This window comes from Neodothiora populina (genome assembly GCF_041146345.1).
Source record: "Neodothiora populina strain CPC 39397 chromosome Unknown canker_contig_9, whole genome shotgun sequence".
Classification (NCBI taxonomy): Eukaryota; Fungi; Ascomycota; class Dothideomycetes; order Dothideales; family Dothioraceae; genus Neodothiora; species Neodothiora populina.
In genome coordinates, this window is record NW_027191407.1 from 194,014 (window position 1) to 211,845 (window position 17,832).

Here is a 17,832-nt window from a genome sequence, read left to right on the forward strand (position 1 = left end):
ATCTTGCATTATCTGTTCTTCTTGTTCTCCACGTCCCTAGATAGGTCCGCCTTCCTGATCCGCGAATCCTGTGCACCTACTAGGACGTGTTCAGCAGTCAGGGCGCACACCCCACCAAGTCCGAGTAGGACAACAATGATATCCAGCACATGTACAGCCCACCATATGTGCTGCACACCAAGTACGCAGGTAGAATACTCGAATTTCCACTCGTGGCTGGACTGATCATACCACGCGGAAAGGAGACCTGCGGTCCCGCCGTAGGCTCCCATCATGCTGCGAACTGTAATCTCTCTCAGGCTGGAGGCATCCTCGGGAGTGTTGATGCCGTCAATCTCCTCCGCTTCGTCAATCTCTTCCGCTTCGTTTGCGGGCACCTCGGCGTCATGAGTCGGGGATGACTCGAATGAGACATGTTCATGAGCGTATCGTGCTGCGTGCCACCTTGGGTCCTTTCCACCCTCGTTTTCTTGACCGGATTCAGAAACAGAGTTGTGCGATAGCCGATGCAAAGTGTCGCATCCCTCATGATCGTGGCCGTTCAGAATGATACCACAACCAACAGTCGTTCCCCCGGCGGCATTGCCGAAATCATCGGACTGACTTTCTTCGCCGAAGAGTCCGTTAAGAATCATTTGGCTTGTTTCCTCGCTCAGATGATTCTGTTCCTTTATTCCTCCGCCATGGGAAGGAGGGAAGTAGGAGAAGTATGGAGCATCCACGCATATGCCAGCCGGCTTGTGCAATGGAATATGTGTGAGTACCACGGCAGCGTGTTCAGAGGGAAGGGAGGAAGAGGCCTGAGATTGTCGACGTGACGAAATGGCAGAGGCTAGGAAGTCCTGTGAAGCGGCATGCGCGTTGGCATCCCAGGTCGGAACATCCAGATTCATGCTGTTCAGAATCACTAGGGACAGCGAGGGTGGTGAGATAGATGCATCACTGTCAGTGCTATCGCTACTGCCATTAGTGGCGTTGTCCGTGGGAAGAGTGAATGTGATTTCCCAGTTGACGCGTCCGAAGCGTCTTTCAAACCGAGCGAGTCGTTCAGTATTGATATCGCCCGAGTAGCCGATGTCATGATTCCCGGCAACGGCGATGAGTCGGTTTTCCCATGCCTTCCACTCGTCGCTACCAACAACCTCTTTTCGTACCACCGGCGTTGTCTCATGCGCCGCGTTATCCTGTTCATTTTCCGAGCTTCCGACGCTGGTCTCGTCCAAGGTTGCGACATCTTGTGCAGACCCCATGAACTCCTCCTCCACTTTTTCGACTCCTTGGAACACCGTGCCCCAGAATCTTTCCGTTCGCCTCTCAAACTCCTCGTCCTTGATCCACTGGCTTCCGAGTAGATCTCCGAGCACAACTACATGCGTCGGCTGTGTCCACCACCTTACTAGCCAGAAGATATGCGCAAGATATCGATCGTTGCCCCACAAATCTAGCTTTTTTCTATAGGTGTAGATTGTGCGCGGTAGATCGCGCACGAAGAGTTCGCGAAGTCCATCACGAACAACGAAAGGCAAGAGCGTAAGGTCCTGAGACGTCCGCAGACGGTGCAAAAGGTTCGTACACGAAGGGAACGAAGGCTCGCCTGGTAAGGGGAGAGAAGTGTCTCCTTCGAGTTGTGGATCCCCAAGCGCCAGTAGGCGGAAGGGAGCCTTTTCGCCTGCTCTCCGGCCGAACAAAGCAGGGCCTATTTCGTCACTCAAGCCTCGAGCGGCTTGCGTGACACCAGAATTCCCATCCAGGGCACACTGCGCGGCTGATGTTTCTGCGTTCTCGTCAAGGCGAGGCGCAACAGAGGGAAAGCTGCACAGCTGTACAGCAGGATAAAAATACAGCAGTAGCGTCGCGATGATAGCGGGTGGCAACAAGAAGCGGAAGAGCGCGAGGAGAATTGTCGAGGCGCGCATCGATGTGCTTCTGCACTTGGACCTTGTCGAAAGTGTAGTATATGAATCTAAATAAAAGGGTCCGGTATGAATTCGCGCGAAGAACAGCACGGAATTAGATGGGCTCTGGAATCAAACAGTGTGAAGATCTCGCTGATACATGGCGCAGTGTCGCGACCGCCATCTACAGCTATGTGAAACCACCTGACAGTGGACAGAAGTCCTACCAGACATCTACCTTATACAAGGCTACAACTTGTTACAAAACGGAGATTATCGGAGATGAGACATGGGCTGGGTTGCCAAGACCATGTGGGATGAGTGTTTGACGTTTGTGGTCTTGGCGTCATCGATGGTGGGGTGTCCTGAGGTGTTCTGAGGTGTCCCTGAGGTGTCATTGAGGTGTACTGGGGTGATTCAACAAAGTCAAAGACTAAAGAGTCACGAGCTGTGACTCTTGGACAAGAACAAGGCACTAAAAGAAGACAGTAGAGAGAGAGTGGGGAATAGTCGAGATACAAGTACATATATTCTGCGCCTTCCTTGTCGGTAATCCCTCGATCGTCACTACCAATCGAACCTCGCCGCTACCTTGTCGCAAATTAATCAGTCTATGACAGCCACCATCCGCCTCCGCCAACTGCTACGCACCATCAACCCACCTCCCTCTCGACGCCATATCACAATCTCACCCACCATGGCGTTGTGCAACAGCAACAACTCCTCGAAACGCATCTTTGCGCCAGGCGGCACAAACGACTCCCACCAAGCAGAGCAATACACCAAGGGCTCCCTAGAAGCCAACCAACTCGACTCGTCACCCTTCAGCCAATTCGACACGTGGTTCAAGCACGCCCAGGAAGAAAACGTCCGTCAACCCGAGACCGTGACCCTCAGCACCGCCGAGCTGCCCTCTGGCCGCGTGCACGCTCGAGTAGTCTACCTCAAAGAAATGGACGATCGCGGCTGGGTCATCTACAGCAACTGGGACACGAGCACAAAGGCCGCCGACGTTCGCTCGAACCCTCATGCTGCTTTGACTTTCTGGTGGCACGAACTCGAGCGTCAGGTCCGTGTCGAGGGTGTTTGCGAGAGATTGACGTCCGAGGAGTCACAGGTCTACTACGACACGCGGATAAGAGGGAGTCGACTGGGCGCTTGGGCCAGCAGGCAGAGCAGTATGCTCAAGAACAGAGAAGAGCTGGAGCGTCAGGTCAGCGAGGTCGAGAAGAAATTTGACGGGCATGACAAGATCCCTGTGCCTGAGTTCTGGGGTGGTCTGAGGATCATTCCTGAGAGCGTCGAGTTTTGGCAGGGACGTCCTAGCAGACTGCATGATCGGTTCAGGTACACAAAGGACGAGAAGACGGGAGAGTGGAGACTCGACAGGTTGAGCCCTTGATCTGGACAGAGTTTGAGGCAACGAGATAACGAATAAAATGTGAATCAGCTTGTCAAGACTGATCATCGGGTATCATAAAAAAGTGAAATGGTGCCGTCTTCCCCCTTGATCCGTCTGGACTGTTACTTGGCTGCAGCCTTTTGTTTCTTCTTCTTCTTCTTGTTGGCTTTCTCCGCCAGCAATTGATCAAGATAGGACCCTCCGCGTCGCTTCCCCGGCCTGGCATCTTCCTCTTCAGACGAGTCTGCTCGGGCCGGAGTCGAAGACTTCCCACCATCTTTCCCCGTCTGCGTCTCCTCCTTATCGTCTGCCCCATCTTTCACATCCGGCTTGACATTCGTCATCTGAGGCTTCTGGCCCGGTCTCTTCCTCTTCGACGCCACCATGCTAGCTCTCCCCTCCTCCTCATCGTTGTCATCATCAGCACTGGCACCTTTCGTCGCTTGCGCGGTAGTAGACTGGACCTTGGCGAACCGGTTGGGGGTCTTGGACGCTATATGCTTGTTCGCGGCTTTTTTCCCCAGCAGCTGCTCGAGGAGTTTCTGATTCGAGGGACCGCGTCGCTTCACGAGCGAGTCCTGGTCGCTGTCGGGGAGTATAGCGCCCACACCTAATCTTATTCATCACATAAAATATCAGATCACTTTCCCACAAAGTCCAAACGTGTTCTCTATCTTCCGCGATATGAAGCAAGCAAGGAGGTCTGTCTTACAACTCAGGCGTTGCCTTGAACAACTCCTCGTCTTCCTTGAGGAGCTCCTCGTCCGTCTTGTGTGAGTTTGCTTGTTCTGCTGCACTCGGCGCTGGCAGCCACGACTGGATCAGAGCCCGACTTCGCGCCAGAGCGACGTTCGCTCGGTTGAATATTATGTCCGCTTCGCTTGGGGGTTGGGGTTTTTTCGGGGCCATGGTTTTTGATTACTCGGCTGTTCAAAGAAAGAGAAAGTATGGTGTTATTGAAGATCAGGTATGTTCGGGGTATTACAGTAAAAGTAATAAAGTCTCGGGGGTGAATTGCGGCTTTGTGGCTTTCTGATTGGCTGAATCTTCTCTCAAGCCGTCGGTATGCAGAGTACAGTAATTACCCCCACTTCGTCCAGGTACAAAGGATATGGGCTGGCTTTTGTTGATGAGTCAAATAATTTCTCGAAGCTGTGGTAGAACATTGTGTAATAACCGATCTACACAATTCGAGTTCCAGGAAAAGGGAACAAGAATTCACTCATTCATTAAAAAGAAAAGAAAGCGACCATGTCAGCGCCCGGTGCTGTGAACTACGAAACATTCTCCTTTGCGGCGAACCCGCAGGGCGAGCAGCAGCCGACCGGGACTACGACAACTGAAAAAGGCAGGAGGAGATCCAGTGCCCGGGGACGATCGTCTCCCAAACACCAAGTCGTCGCTCTCGTCTTGTCCAAGTCTGGACCTCTTGCCGCCGAGCAATGGAAGACGGTCACTCCGCTAGTCGTCTATACTCTGCAGGAAGAGCTGGGCCTGCGACGCTCCCTCTCTATCCCGCGCCGCTTCCTCGACGAGACCAATGCCTCTGAAAACGATGGTTTAGTACCGACGGACCATCAATCCACCACTACCCCCGAGAAGCCCTCACCCTCGCACCCATGTCGAATTCTCGAACTCAGCATTCCTCTTCCGCAAAAGACGCCGCTCCCAGACCTCGCGCAATGCAGCGTCATCAGCAAAGCCCTCGCCATAGTCTCGCTGTGCCAGCGCAACGACATCGAACTCGTCATCCAGCCGCACTCGCTCTACCTCGCTCATCGAACTCCTGGCCTGGCCGTCTTCGACATGGACAGCACCCTGATCCAACAGGAAGTCATCGACGAGCTCGCACGCGCGGTGGGACGCTACGCCGAGGTCTCGGCCATCACGGAAGCTGCGATGAGGGGCGAGGCGCCCTACACGGATTTTGAGGCCAGTCTGAGAGCTAGAGTCGGCCTTTTGGCCGGTGTGCCTACGAGCATCTGGGATCATCTACGCACGGGCATCATCACATTCACACCTGGCGCGCGAGAGCTGCTGCGCATGCTCAAGAAACTCGGCTGGAAGACGGCGGTCTTGAGTGGTGGCTTCACCCCATTGGCCATGTGGGTCAAGAGTGAGCTGGGACTGGACTACTGTTTCGCGAATCACCTTGTCGAGTCGAACGGTGTGCTGACTGGAGAGCTGGTGGCCGGCATGCCAATCATTCATGCGACGAAGAAGAGAGAATTGCTCGAAGAGATTGCGAACGCAGAGGGCATACCGCTGGACAACGTTATCGCTGTTGGCGATGGAAGCAATGATCTATTGATGATGCACAAGGCAGGACTTGGAATTGCTTTCAATGCGAAGCCCAAGGTGCAGCTACAAGCTCCGGTAAAGCTGAACGCTGCAGGTCTTCTGGATGTTGGCTATATTCTAGGCTACTCTGTGGACGAGGTGACCGAGCTCTCGCAGCAAGGAACGGTATGGTGAGAACATTTTTTCGACATTGTTGATGGTTGTGTACCCAAGTGCCGATGAGAAGGATGTTCTGAAGGTGCCAAGGTGGATCTTGCAAAATTGTTATTTGTATTGTTGTCATGGCTTCATGTATCATGACGAGCGTGACATTTGCGCTCAATGAATAGATCCAAGTCCTTGGACATTGGCGACAAAGAGTCCTTGCCGGAATTAGGCCGGCGTGTAATCTGGAAACAGTATGCTACTGAAGCACCTCTACAATCCCCCCGTCCGAGATGTCTTCGGGTCGTACGAGATACTCCTTCAAGAGTGCTCACCACGCCTGGCGCTTGTGATAAGGCTCGATTGGTGACCATCGTTGGATTGGGTCGTGCCGTCGTAGATATCGACCAGACCGACCGCTCCGACTTGCTTCCAACGAACACAATTCTGACCGATGCCGTCATTAGCTGCTTTGGTAGCAGAGGCTCGATCTTGCGGCCCCGTGTAGGGATTATCGTGATCCGAATGCATTTGAGGCTCCTACACTGGCGCGACGCGCATGTCTGTGAGCGCGGTTCCTGGGTCCAAACGAGCTACGGCGGCGGCTCGAATGTTCATCTTCGGGAACTTGGCCATACTAAAACCAGATCTTGATGAGCTCCTCGCTCACTGCAGAGGGCAAGAGGACTCCGGACTCGGTGATGATACCGGAGATCAGGTTTGGAGGCTACAATGATGAAGTTAGCAAGACGTGAGAACGAAGACAATGCAGAGGCAAACATACGGTAAAGTCCACGGCTTCGGCAACAGCAGGAGACTCGGACGAAATGGAAGCAGCGTCACCATCCATGTCGGCAACTCCCTCATCCTTTGCGCTGACGGTGCTTCTCATGCTATTCGCGCTCTTAGGCCTCTCATCCTTGCCATCAGCAGTCTTGAATTCCACGATCCTCTGATCGATGCCAAGGTCCAGCTGGCCGAGAGGATATAGTCGAACAAATTTGTGACTCTCGCTGACAACATAAAAGGGCTTTCCTGCGGCTTTGGCGAGCATGGCGATCTGATAAGTGCCCAGTCTACTGATGATACCTCCGTTCTCCACAACGCCCTCGGCTCCGACGAAGCATTGAGTGACTTGCTGCAGGCAGTATGCGATGGCAGTTGGTGGGATGGTTGCGACCGGGATGCCTAGCTTCCTCAAGACGGAGATGTTCTCAGTGCTCTCAGCGTCAGGAGCATGAGAAGAAACAACATAGATGACTCTGAAGCGGATGCTGCCCTGAGCACCAAATCCTCCACTAGCCTCCGCGGCTGACCGTAAAAGCGCGCCAACAACACGCGAACCACCGTTGGTCAAAACAGTGTTGCCATCTCTCACAAAGTGTTTTCCGAAGCTGGCAATCTTGTCTCTTGCTTCCTTGGCACGCTCCACGAACAACTTTCCGTTCTGCACCAAATGGTCCCGGATCGCGTCGAAGTCCCCGCCTCTGCTGCTGCTGCTGCCTCCGCGCGGGTTCTGGAGCGTCGTGATGATGTAGCGCTGGAAGAGGTCGGTACCAGCGGAAAGTGAGATTGGATTTGGTATTTTGCGTTTTAGTTCTGCGGTCAACGTAGAGAGAAGGTCAAGCGTTTCTGAGACGGTGGTGGCGGGAATATCGTGAAGTGCTTCGACGAGTGCTTCGATGGCGGCGACGGGCATAGTAATATCAGGATCGCTGGCGAGGATCTTGTGGTAAGCGGCCACGACGTCGAAGTCGCTCGCGGCGGTGGACTTTGGGAGGGCCATGTCTGCCGGAGAGATGAGGTGAGGGCGAGAAGCCGGACCGAAAAGTTGTATCTAAGTGGTGTGTTTGTTGGAGATGGACCAGAAAAACCCGAATTAATTAAATGTGGTTGCGGAGGATGTACTTGTACAGTCCAGTGGAATTATTGTTCGTAGCTACTGTAATGTCTGACTCTGTCGAAAACTGGAGGGTTTGAGTCATGGACTTCATGCCGTCACTGAATTCTATTCCGGCCCTCCGGACTTTCCACCAGATTGTATGTGGCAATCATTTTTTTCTTGAGCACTTTACAGAACAGTATTCTCTTTGACTCAAGACTTTTATGAATTAATTCTAGCAAAGGCCATAGCAGACCAAAGATGCCAGGCAGAGGATTATCCACAGGCACGAATGGCAGTGCTGCAGCAAAGCAGACCTGCGCTCAGTGTCAAGAAAATGAAGCATTTGAGAATGTAAGAGGAAGATATATGTGCAGGTTCGTTTTATTATCAACCCGCATCCATCGCTCATCACTTCTAATTCAAGCAAATTAAAGAACTTGCTTCCGGCGGTACATTGAAACAAAATGTGTCAAGCGAATGGAAGCTTTCCGGACTCGACACTCCTCCGCAGACCAACATCGATTACTATTGTTACCTCTGTCACTGGGACTTTCGTCTGTCACGCTATTGCAACTCCTGGAGGACCAACTCAAGAGACAAGTCTCAAAGTCTGGCCGAACGGGATTTGAATTGCATGTTCTTCACGTAGATGACAGCCCATCCGTGGACTCCAACAATGATAGCCAAAGTGCAGCCATCCTGGAAAGGATAAAGTCGCGCTACCCTAAGCATGCTTACTCGATATGTCCACTGTCGGATGTCATGGCGCTGCCAGACATCGAGGACGTTCTTAACCAAAACAACATCGATACAGCCTCCTCGACGCCACTCACAGATGCATCAACAAATGATGGAAAATTACTAAACTTCCTCTCTTCTCTTCCCTCAATGACTGCCCGCACAGACGCATTTCAGATCCTACGCCAGCGCCTAATAGTATCGGTCGCAAAATCACTATCTTGCGAGGCGATTCTATGGAGCGACACGACTACCCGACTTGCAGAGAAAACACTATCCGAGACAGCCAAAGGACGAGGTTTCAGTTTGGCATGGGCCATTTCTGATGGTCCTTCACCCCACGGAATCGATTTCTATTATCCTATGCGGGATCTGCTGAAGAAGGAACTGGTAGCCTACGCATCAATCGAGGAAATCGGACTGCAAGAGATTGCGATTCCCGAGAAGCCAACCAGCACAGTCGTGTCGGCTAAGAACAGCTCAATCGATGAGCTCATGCGCGGATACTTCGAGAATGTGGAAGCCAATTATCCCTCTATCGTTGCGAATGTTGTTCGCACAACAGGCAGGTTGCAGGCGCCGACAACAGCCACGGCGCAGGGAGACTCGAAATGCGGACTTTGTGGTCTTCCCATCATCTCTGCTGGTGGGGAAGATGGATTCAAGGTCAAGGGGATGACCAGACATGGCATCCAATTTTGCCACGGCTGCGCTCGGTCGTTTCCGCTCAGTTCGGCGTGATCGAAGTCCAGTCACAAACCGTGAATTGATGGTAACTTGGACAAAGTCTATTTTAAACAGGACTTGAAGATGTATGATTTTATGACGAATCTGTTGACCCGCCAAGTCGGACAGACAAGATGATGTTCTTAGGCAGCTATTGAAGGAGGGAAACAAGGGTGTCTTCTCTGTAATACCAGTTTGTCGAATCGAGCATGAGAAAGACACCAGCAAGCAGCGCCGTCAGCCATTCATATGCCTGGCATGACCGGCACACAATGCATGATTCACTACTCCACTCTTGGTCGCGTAAGGAAGAGAGACACGACATGCGCTGTCATACAGGCAGAGAAACATACAGAAAATAGGGTTCTGCACTGGATTCGCTGCAAAATGGGCTATGTCGGACGGCAAATGAATAGCGTATTTGTACCTGTCAAGAGGACAAGACTGCACGATACTGAGGAGGAACTGCAACGAGTCACGTAAAACTCGTATGGACTCATTCTGTGTACATATGTAGCTGTCCCTATTTTTCCAAATGCGCTCTAATCATCGATTAATCAATGCTGTTATAATGCCGTGCTCCTGCTGTCCGTCTTCGCTCTCTTGAATGTGCTCAACATGCGCGACATAGATTCAATCCTCACTATCACTCGCTCTGTTCAGTTCATAGGTTCTCGAATGTAGTGTTACAGTAACAATACCGAGCAAGAGCGCAAAAGCTGTCAGCTTCAAAGATTTATCCTATTGCTTATATTGCTAAAGGGGGGAACCCTGTCTGCCGCATCCTGCTAGACCGTAGTTAACCGTTGTATGCGACCTTACAACTCGCCTTTAGGTAAACACTCAATCAAGATCAAGTAATAAGTGCTGCGACAATTGTTAAACCCCGGCTTCGAAGACTGTAGGCAACAATCTTGATGCCGTACTGACAGCATGTATACACGTACGATCTCTACGCTGTGGGACCACTCTTCTGTTTGCTTCAAGTGCTCGATGACGTGGATGCATCTAACAGCGATATGCCCGTCACATGCGTACTCGACATGACACGGTCAACTATGACTGTGAACTCACCTTCACATACTATAGGCATAGGAAAAAAGCAACCTACCTGAGGATTCTGTTATAATGGCGGACACATTAATCAGAAAATCCTATGACCACAAGTTTCGTTATCGGATAGAGATGCTTGAAAGTGTGAAAGTTTAGATACACATATGGAACTCTATGATCTCACCAGGCAGCAAGGGTGAGCCCTACATCTCGATAGCATCTCTGGAAGGGACTGGCCTTTGCTCTGCTTTGCATATTGCAGCATGCTCCCCGCGTCGACCACCCGCCGCCGCCGCCGACACCGCTCGTACATTAGCCGCAGCGCTGCATAAGGTAAGCAAAATTGTCGCACGACTTCATATCATCGGGTGAGGCAAGGATCAGAGTGTATTCAGCAGCGCGCGAATGAGCTGATAAGGTCAAGGAGAGATGAAGGTCAAAGAAGTTTGTGCACTGGCTGGGGGAAAAGGTTGGCCGGGGCACACGACAAGTCGTTAATGGAAGAGTCATATCTCATAGTCAAAGAGTCAAAATAATCTAATCGGAAACCCACCTCTTCCACATGTCAATTATTGTCCCTCTCCCCCATTTCCTCTCCGCCTTTCTTTCCCGTCGTTCGTCGTCGTCGGTCTTTGCATTCTCTTTGCCTTTATCGGTAACTTTCCCCCCTCTTGTTCTAACCACCCTCTCCCACCTCTGTTCAAGATCTCCCGAATCCGTTACCGAAAGCATACTACGGCGACCAGAAACAAGAGTCACCGATCGCGTTTCATTTGGGGAAGCACAATCCCTCACGCCATACACACAATCGACAAGCCAAGTGGCTGTCCCGCATTCTTCTCGTCTCCGACACGACACCCCCTCACCCAGAAGTGTAATCCCACTCTAGCGCGCAGCAACGAGTGCGACGCCCTTGGACCACCACAATGTCAAACGCGTCATTATTTAGGACTGGAAGGCCTTTGAGCCGGATGTATGTGAGTCTTCCATTTCCCCACATCTGCCTTGCCTCTCTGTACTGTTGTACTCGTCACAAGCTACCTACCTTGTATGTGCATTCATATCTGTGTATGCCATGTGAGTTGATCAGGTGCTCGCTGATCTGACATTCTTGATTGACTTGCTGTTTTATTCCATGTCATTGATTCCACTGTCACACGTTACATAGTCAATCTTGTTAAACACACAAGCTGCCAATATAGTCAAGTGTATAGTGGAGGACTGACGAGAGCTGCTTTGACTCACAGAAGACCGTCCATCGCCCTTGCGCAACATCTAGAATGCACCTTGCCGGACCGCTTGGTTCGTTACCACTACCCTTCACTATGACTCAGAACAAGGCAAGCTCGACCGGCGCCCCAGGCCACAAGCGGTTAGACATCTCCAACATCAACCCAAGTGTGCTGGAGGCCAAGTACGCAGTGCGCGGAGAGCTTGCAATCAAGAGCGAGAAGTACAGGGAGGAGCTCGAGAAGGGCGACAGCAAGCTCCCGTTCGACACCGTCATCTCCGCCAATATCGGCAATCCGCAGCAATTAGACCAGAAACCCATCACCTTCTTCCGACAAGTTCTTTCGTTACTGGAGAATCCGATGTTACTGGAACACCCCGACGTCCTGATAAAATCGTTGGGCTACAAGCCAGATGTGATCGAGAGGGCACAGAGCTTGCTGGAGGATGTCAAGAGTGTGGGAGCGTATTCGCAATCCAAGGGTGCTACGGGTATCAGGGAGTCAGTCGCACGATTCATCGAGCGAAGAGACGGCTTCCCTGCGGATCCAGAATTGATTCACATGTCGGCGGGCGCATCAGGAGGTGTGAACACCCTCATGCAGATAATCTGCGCAGGATCAGACTCCGGCGTTCTTGTACCCATTCCACAATACCCGCTATACACTGCTACTCTTGCTCTTATGAATGCCAAGGTGGTGCCGTATCTTCTGGAAGAGAGCAATCAGTGGGGAACGGATCTCACGGCCATCAAGGAAGCCCATGCCAAAGCCAAGAGCGAGGGAGTCGACGTGCGCGCCATTGTCATCATCAACCCTGGCAACCCGACGGGAGCATGCCTGACGAGTGAAGAGATCAAGGAAGTGCTCGAGTTTGCCGCGGACGAAAAGTTGGTGGTTATAGCCGACGAAGTCTACCAAACCAACATCTTCGAGGGCGATTTCAAGAGTTTCAGGAAGAGCCTGCATGAGCTGCAGGCGTCGGGATCCGGTAAATACGACGATGTGGAGTTGGCCAGTTTGCACTCGACATCCAAGGGCATGGTAGGCGAATGCGGACACCGTGGAGGATATTTTGAGCTGCTTGGCTTCGACCAAGAGGTGAGTCCTGCTTGCACTGAATTAGCTAAGACACGCATATGCGTATGGAAGAGGAACGGACAGCCACTAACCTCTTTTCTTGCCAAACTAGGTCCTTCAACAAATCCTCAAACTCATTTCCATTCAGCTCTGTCCTCCAGTAATCGGTCAAGCTCTGGTGTCTCTTATGGTTGAGCCTCCAACCCCAGGCTCACCCTCTTACGACCTCTACAAGTCCGAATACGACGCCATCTTCAACGGCCTGCACAAGCGTGCAATGGCCTTGTACAGCGCCTTTGAGAAGATGGAGGGTGTCGACTGCCAGAAGCCCGCGGGGTCAATGTACCTCTTCCCTACCATCACACTACCCAAGAAAGCCCTCGAGGAAGCAAAGAAGCAAGGCAAGAAACCGGACGAATTCTACTGCGACAGAATGTTGGACGCCACGGGGGTTTGCGTCGTGGCCGGCTCAGGATTTGGCCAGAAGGAGGGGACGCTGCACTTCAGAACCACTTTCCTCGCGCCGGGGACCGAGTGGACTGGACGCATCGTCAAGTTTCATGAGAAGTTCATGGATGAGTTTCGGTGAATGAGGCTGGTCGATGTGTTGTTTCCGTCGTTCTACATTCTATGCCAGATCAAGGTTGACGTGAACATCCATATTTTATTCTTGAGAGATTGTGATTGGAGTCGGGTGTCGCGAATGACGATGTGAAGTGATTGTAATTGTGGGAAGGTTGAGTAGGAAGGCAGAGACAAGATAAAGTGGAGAGGAGCGAGCATGACATGACCTGACCATGCCTTATCTGACCAGATGTTCCTGCTGTGTGCGCGCATGCATGTCCTTATCTCAACTGCTCACCTCGTCTTACGTTGAGTTTTGCTATCAACCGACCATCAGCTGATCATAGAAGCACCGCGAGTCGACGCGATGATTTACATGTGGGGTCGCTCGGTGTTATTATCGCATGTCGCTCTTCCAGATCGAACATTGTCAAGTTAAATCGAGATGCAATGGCTCGGATCTCGAAGTCCACTGTTGCACGTCCTACTATTGTACTACTCTCGTCTAGAACATATCGGTTTAGAAACAGTCACATTGTAAGTATGGGGTTCTTATTTCTTCCGCAATGTGTGTGGTATTATTGTCGACCAAGTAAAGACACTATGTACTCTTTTGTTCTCTTTTCTTTGTTTTAACCAGTGAAGCCGTGCTTGGTCTTGAGTGACTCGACGAGCGCAACGTATTTCTTCTGGGCATCCTGAGGGGAAACCTTGTCGTTGACGAGCTTCTCCCATGCTCTGCGCTTGGCCTTGCCCTGTAGATGATCGTCATTGTCAGGATATCATCCATGAAAGTAGTATACGATAGAATACGGGAGACAGAGGAGAAGGCGAGGAGCAGATCTTCCCGTACCTTGAGGTCGAACATGCCAGGTGCTTCTGACTGCTCGAAGGGAGGGTCCTGGGTGCCCTGCTTGAACAGACCGTAGAGCTAAACAAAACCCACCACCGTCAGTTTGTTTGGGTCAAGCAGAAAGCAAGAGTCATCATCCCTAACGCACCTGGAGGAGCTCGTCATCCGAAGGCTTAGCCTTGAGCTTACGGCTGTCCTCGACAGCTTTCTTGAACTCGGCAGTTTGGGCAACCATCTTGTCTGTTTTGTGTGTATGTGGGTACTGTGATGGAAGTGAAGGTGAGTACAGAGAAGAGAAAAGAGGTGGTAATGTCAGCTACCTATGTCGGGGCCTATGATGGGATGCTTTCTGTTGCTTGACTGCCCGCTCTCGCTCTAGCTCTAAACAAGTTTTGCCGAGTCGAGGTGCGGGGCGGCGCGAGGGGGAAATCGGCGTGACGAGCTTGAGTCAGGCCGCAATGACGAACGAGGCAGTTTTCTGTCGCCTGAGGCATCAGATCCTGCGGGCGCGGCCTATGCGCTCAGGGTGCGGGGTACACTTACCTACCTGCCCGAGCCTCTCTTACTATTCAGCATGCGCTGATACTCGTCCGAACAAAGCGGTCGTCATTTGGACCTTTGCAGACAATCTGTAGGGAATAAGAGGCTTCTACAGCCTTACAAAGGTGATTCATGAATCACGATTATACGGGAGCACATGATGTTTTTGTAAGATGATTTGTCGGCGTGGCGAACATGTGCACTTTTGTAGACTCGGAGCCGATAAACATAGCAGTCGGCACGTCCGACAGCTCATCATAACGCACATCAACCCGTCCGTGAAACCGACACAGTATAGACCAAGTCCGACAGATACGTTTGCCCGAGGTAAGTGAAGAGCGTAAGTAAACATCTCAGCATAATCATCGACGTACTCGTCCAAGTATCTTCTGCTTCAACAACTTTTGCCCAAACACTACATCATAAGCAACATTCCACACCGCGAACATGTCTTCAACAGCGACTGCCACCGCCAACACAACGGCCACCGATACCATCACATTGGCTGGAGCTCCAGTTGCTGACTCGTCCCGACAAGATGGCAATGGTCCAGAGCTCACTCCGCTACAAGCCATGGGTCATCGAGGAGTGGCTCCGCCTGGCATTCCCAAATTCACCGATTTCGCCACTCAACGTCAATGGATCCTTGAGCACCTGGCTGGAGCCTTCCGTGTCTTTGGACGCAATGGCTTCGCAGAGGGAATCGCAGGCCACATCAGTGTGCGTGATCCTGAGTTTCCCGGTCGCTTCTGGATGAACCCCCTCGCCGTACACTTCTCGATGATGAAAGTCAGCGACTTGATCTGTCTCGATATGCAAGGCAACGTCATTGGCGGAAACACAACCATTCCTGCCAATGCGGCAGGTGTGTCAATCCACACAGCCTGCCACATCGCGAGACCGGACGCGCACGCCATCTGCCACGCACACTCGATCAACGGCAAGGCGTGGGCAGCCTTCGGTCGTCCGCTGGACATGATCAGCCAGGACGTCTGCTACTTCCACAATGCGCACACCGTGTACGACAACTACGGCGGTATTGCATTCGGAGCCGACGAGGGTCAGAACATTGCACACGCACTCGGTGATGCCAGAGCGAGTATCCTCGTCAACCATGGCCTTATCACTGTCGGAAGCACTGTGGACGAAGCGGCGTATCTGTACACGCTTTTGGACAAGAGCTGCGGCATCCAGCTCATGGCTGAAGCGACGGGGCTCCCGAAGAGGATAGTGCCTGAGGCGGAGGCAGCTGGCACGTTCAAGGTGGCTGCAGACCCGGTACCGTTCTTTTCTTCACTTTTCTTCAAAACTATCACCAAGCTAATTGACATTATTTAGGAGTGCCTCTATGTGGAATTCCAACCGAGCTACAAGCTCGAAGAGTATCTGAACCCTGACTTTAAGCAGTAAGAGTAGTGGGTAGAGAAGAAAAGTAACTCATGATACCAACGCAAATTAAAGTCTCATTATGTTTCAATCATAACTGCATCCAGTATCATCTACTATAGATATCAGGTCCTAGAAACCTATGGAATGTGACAATACGTCTTCAGAATGTGCCTGTGTTCATACCTTAGTTACAGTAATCTTCCATGGCGGAAAGTCGAACACAAATTGTACCGACGTCAGAGCTTCGTCTTAATCAGCGTCTCGAGTCAACTTTTTTGTGCCGAGTAGCACCATCTAAGATAAACACATACCAACCGTAAACCACCAACGTCACTTTGAAATATCAGAAGTCCTACACGTCGTGCTGCCTGCTTCCACAAGTCATAGACCCCCCCGGCTGCGGCCTGCGACTCACCCACACCATGGCTCCTCCATCAACAATTAGCGCCATCGCTACACTGACCCCTCCATCCAACACTCGCACATGGCTATCCTCACCGCACCCGAATCTACCCATCGTCGCCACAGCCTGCTCAGATCGCTCGGTGCGCATCTACTCGCTCAAGACGTTCAATCTCCTCAGCACCATCACCGGAGGACACAAACGTAGCATCCGCAGCGTCGCTTGGAAGCCGGGCAGCGGACCCAGTGGGCCGGGCAATAATGGTATCGGAGAGAGCGTCTTGGCTACTGGAAGTTTCGATGCTAGTGCGGGGATCTGGCGACGAGACGAGGGATCAGGAGCAGCAGCAGGAGGAGGAGGAGGAGGAGGAGGAGGAGGAGGACAGACCGATGACAACGACGGGCCACAAGAGGTTGATTACACACGGCAAAGACAGGCAGGCGATGACGACGACGACGACGACGACGACGACGAGTGGAACTTCGCAGTCATACTCGACGGTCACGAGTCGGAGATCAAGTCGCTGGCGTTCAGCTCCGTCAGTCCGTTACTGGCGACGTGCAGTCGCGACAAGAGCGTTTGGATCTGGGAAGAGCTCGAGGACGATAATTTCGAGACTGTCGCTGTCTTGCAGGAGCATGAGGGCGACGTCAAGTGCGTTGCTTGGCATCCATCGGAAGAGCTCCTTGTCAGTTCTAGTTATGATGACAATATCCGGTTGTGGAGGGAGGATATCGATGACTGGGGATGCTGCGCTTGCCTCGAGGGACATACTGGTACCGTGTGGTGGGTTGAGTTTGAGGGCGCGGACAGGCCGGGCTCGACCAAGCTAGCCAGCATCGATACAACGGGTAGTATCCTGGGAGAGGAAAAGTCTGCCTACTTAGAGACCAGGCAAAAAGCAGGTCCTCGTCTAGTCAGTGCGTCAGACGACCTGTCCATCAGAATATGGCGGCGTATCCCAAGCGACAGACCAGCGCCGCCGACCGGCGCAGGTAGAATCCCGAGCATCATCAAGAGCAACAGCATTGAAGAGCAATGGGTCGAGGAGGCACGGTTACCGCAAGTTCACGAGAGAGCCATCTACGCAGTGTCTTGGAGCAAAGTCACCGGACGTATCGTCAGCTCAGGCAGCGATGGGAAGATTGTCGTCTACGAGGAGCGATGGAGAGCCACGACACCTGCGCAGAATGCAATTGACGATACTGCAATGGAGGTCGGAACTCAGCAAGAACCCACCCCCGCTGAGAGCACGTTGTCCGAATGGGTCGTGGTCGCAGAGATAGAAGACGCCCACGACATCTTCGAGGTCAACCATGTCTGCTGGGCGAAGCGCGTCGATGCAGGCAAGCAGACCGAAGACGAGGAAATGATTGTCAGCACAGGCGACGACGGCGAAGTCAGATTATGGGCGCTGTCATGAGTCTTTCTGAGGGACTTACTTTCTCACGATTACATGCATATAGAACTCGGTACCTGTAGCATGCCACAGTGACGGCATTCAAGAAACGGAAATGAGCATTTGTGTTGAGTGGGAATGACTTTGTTGTCTATCGTGGAATAAATGCAATATCGTGTGGCTACAAAGGCCTGAAAACGCACTGGGGTATCATTTTGTTGTGCGTCTTCA

The 17,832-nt window shown here is 52.1% G+C and overlaps 10 protein-coding genes across 11 annotated transcripts; 6 read left to right on the plus strand and 4 right to left on the minus strand.

Moving 5' to 3' along the window:
- Positions 1 to 8: 8 nt before the first annotated feature.
- AAFC00_007217 (uncharacterized protein) lies at positions 9 to 1,916 on the minus strand (the record flags this gene model as incomplete). The annotated part of the gene is made up of 1 exon (XM_069347284.1): positions 9 to 1,916. The coding sequence occupies one exon, from the start codon at positions 1,914 to 1,916 to the stop codon at positions 9 to 11; it is 1,908 nt and encodes a 635-aa protein (XP_069201889.1).
- Positions 1,917 to 2,592: 676 nt separating this feature from the next.
- Positions 2,593 to 3,297, plus strand: AAFC00_007218 (uncharacterized protein; the record flags this gene model as incomplete). Its single annotated transcript, XM_069347285.1, has 1 exon — positions 2,593 to 3,297. One exon carries the CDS (start codon positions 2,593 to 2,595, stop codon positions 3,295 to 3,297), a length of 705 nt encoding a protein of 234 aa, XP_069201890.1.
- Positions 3,298 to 3,419: 122 nt separating this feature from the next.
- On the minus strand, positions 3,420 to 4,206 carry AAFC00_007219 (uncharacterized protein; the record flags this gene model as incomplete). Its single annotated transcript, XM_069347286.1, has 2 exons — positions 3,420 to 3,912; positions 4,010 to 4,206. The coding sequence occupies 2 exons, from the start codon at positions 4,204 to 4,206 to the stop codon at positions 3,420 to 3,422; spliced, it is 690 nt and encodes a 229-aa protein (XP_069201891.1).
- Positions 4,207 to 4,548: 342 nt separating this feature from the next.
- Positions 4,549 to 5,772, plus strand: AAFC00_007220 (uncharacterized protein; the record flags this gene model as incomplete). The annotated part of the gene is made up of 1 exon (XM_069347287.1): positions 4,549 to 5,772. The coding sequence occupies one exon, from the start codon at positions 4,549 to 4,551 to the stop codon at positions 5,770 to 5,772; it is 1,224 nt and encodes a 407-aa protein (XP_069201892.1).
- A 607-nt stretch (positions 5,773 to 6,379) lies between these two features.
- On the minus strand, positions 6,380 to 7,528 carry AAFC00_007221 (uncharacterized protein; the record flags this gene model as incomplete). Its single annotated transcript, XM_069347288.1, has 2 exons — positions 6,380 to 6,469; positions 6,527 to 7,528. The coding sequence occupies 2 exons, from the start codon at positions 7,526 to 7,528 to the stop codon at positions 6,380 to 6,382; spliced, it is 1,092 nt and encodes a 363-aa protein (XP_069201893.1).
- Positions 7,529 to 7,885: 357 nt separating this feature from the next.
- On the plus strand, positions 7,886 to 9,106 carry AAFC00_007222 (uncharacterized protein; the record flags this gene model as incomplete). Its single annotated transcript, XM_069347289.1, has 2 exons — positions 7,886 to 8,001; positions 8,062 to 9,106. 2 exons carry the CDS (start codon positions 7,886 to 7,888, stop codon positions 9,104 to 9,106), a joined length of 1,161 nt encoding a protein of 386 aa, XP_069201894.1.
- Positions 9,107 to 11,424: 2,318 nt separating this feature from the next.
- Positions 11,425 to 13,042, plus strand: AAFC00_007223 (uncharacterized protein; the record flags this gene model as incomplete). 2 transcript variants are annotated; one of them, XM_069347290.1, is made up of 2 exons in its annotated part: positions 11,425 to 12,474; positions 12,566 to 13,042. In XM_069347290.1, 2 exons carry the CDS (start codon positions 11,425 to 11,427, stop codon positions 13,040 to 13,042), a joined length of 1,527 nt encoding a protein of 508 aa, XP_069201895.1. The 2 variants fall into 2 exon arrangements, with proteins under 2 accessions (XP_069201895.1, XP_069201896.1); XM_069347291.1 differs by having other exon boundaries at positions 11,470 to 12,474.
- A 607-nt stretch (positions 13,043 to 13,649) lies between these two features.
- Positions 13,650 to 14,105, minus strand: AAFC00_007224 (uncharacterized protein; the record flags this gene model as incomplete). The annotated part of the gene is made up of 3 exons (XM_069347292.1): positions 13,650 to 13,772; positions 13,871 to 13,948; positions 14,019 to 14,105. The coding sequence occupies 3 exons, from the start codon at positions 14,103 to 14,105 to the stop codon at positions 13,650 to 13,652; spliced, it is 288 nt and encodes a 95-aa protein (XP_069201897.1).
- A 752-nt stretch (positions 14,106 to 14,857) lies between these two features.
- Positions 14,858 to 15,820, plus strand: AAFC00_007225 (uncharacterized protein; the record flags this gene model as incomplete). Its single annotated transcript, XM_069347293.1, has 2 exons — positions 14,858 to 15,688; positions 15,749 to 15,820. 2 exons carry the CDS (start codon positions 14,858 to 14,860, stop codon positions 15,818 to 15,820), a joined length of 903 nt encoding a protein of 300 aa, XP_069201898.1.
- A 401-nt stretch (positions 15,821 to 16,221) lies between these two features.
- Positions 16,222 to 17,625, plus strand: AAFC00_007226 (uncharacterized protein; the record flags this gene model as incomplete). The annotated part of the gene is made up of 1 exon (XM_069347295.1): positions 16,222 to 17,625. The coding sequence occupies one exon, from the start codon at positions 16,222 to 16,224 to the stop codon at positions 17,623 to 17,625; it is 1,404 nt and encodes a 467-aa protein (XP_069201899.1).
- Positions 17,626 to 17,832: the final 207 nt, after the last annotated feature.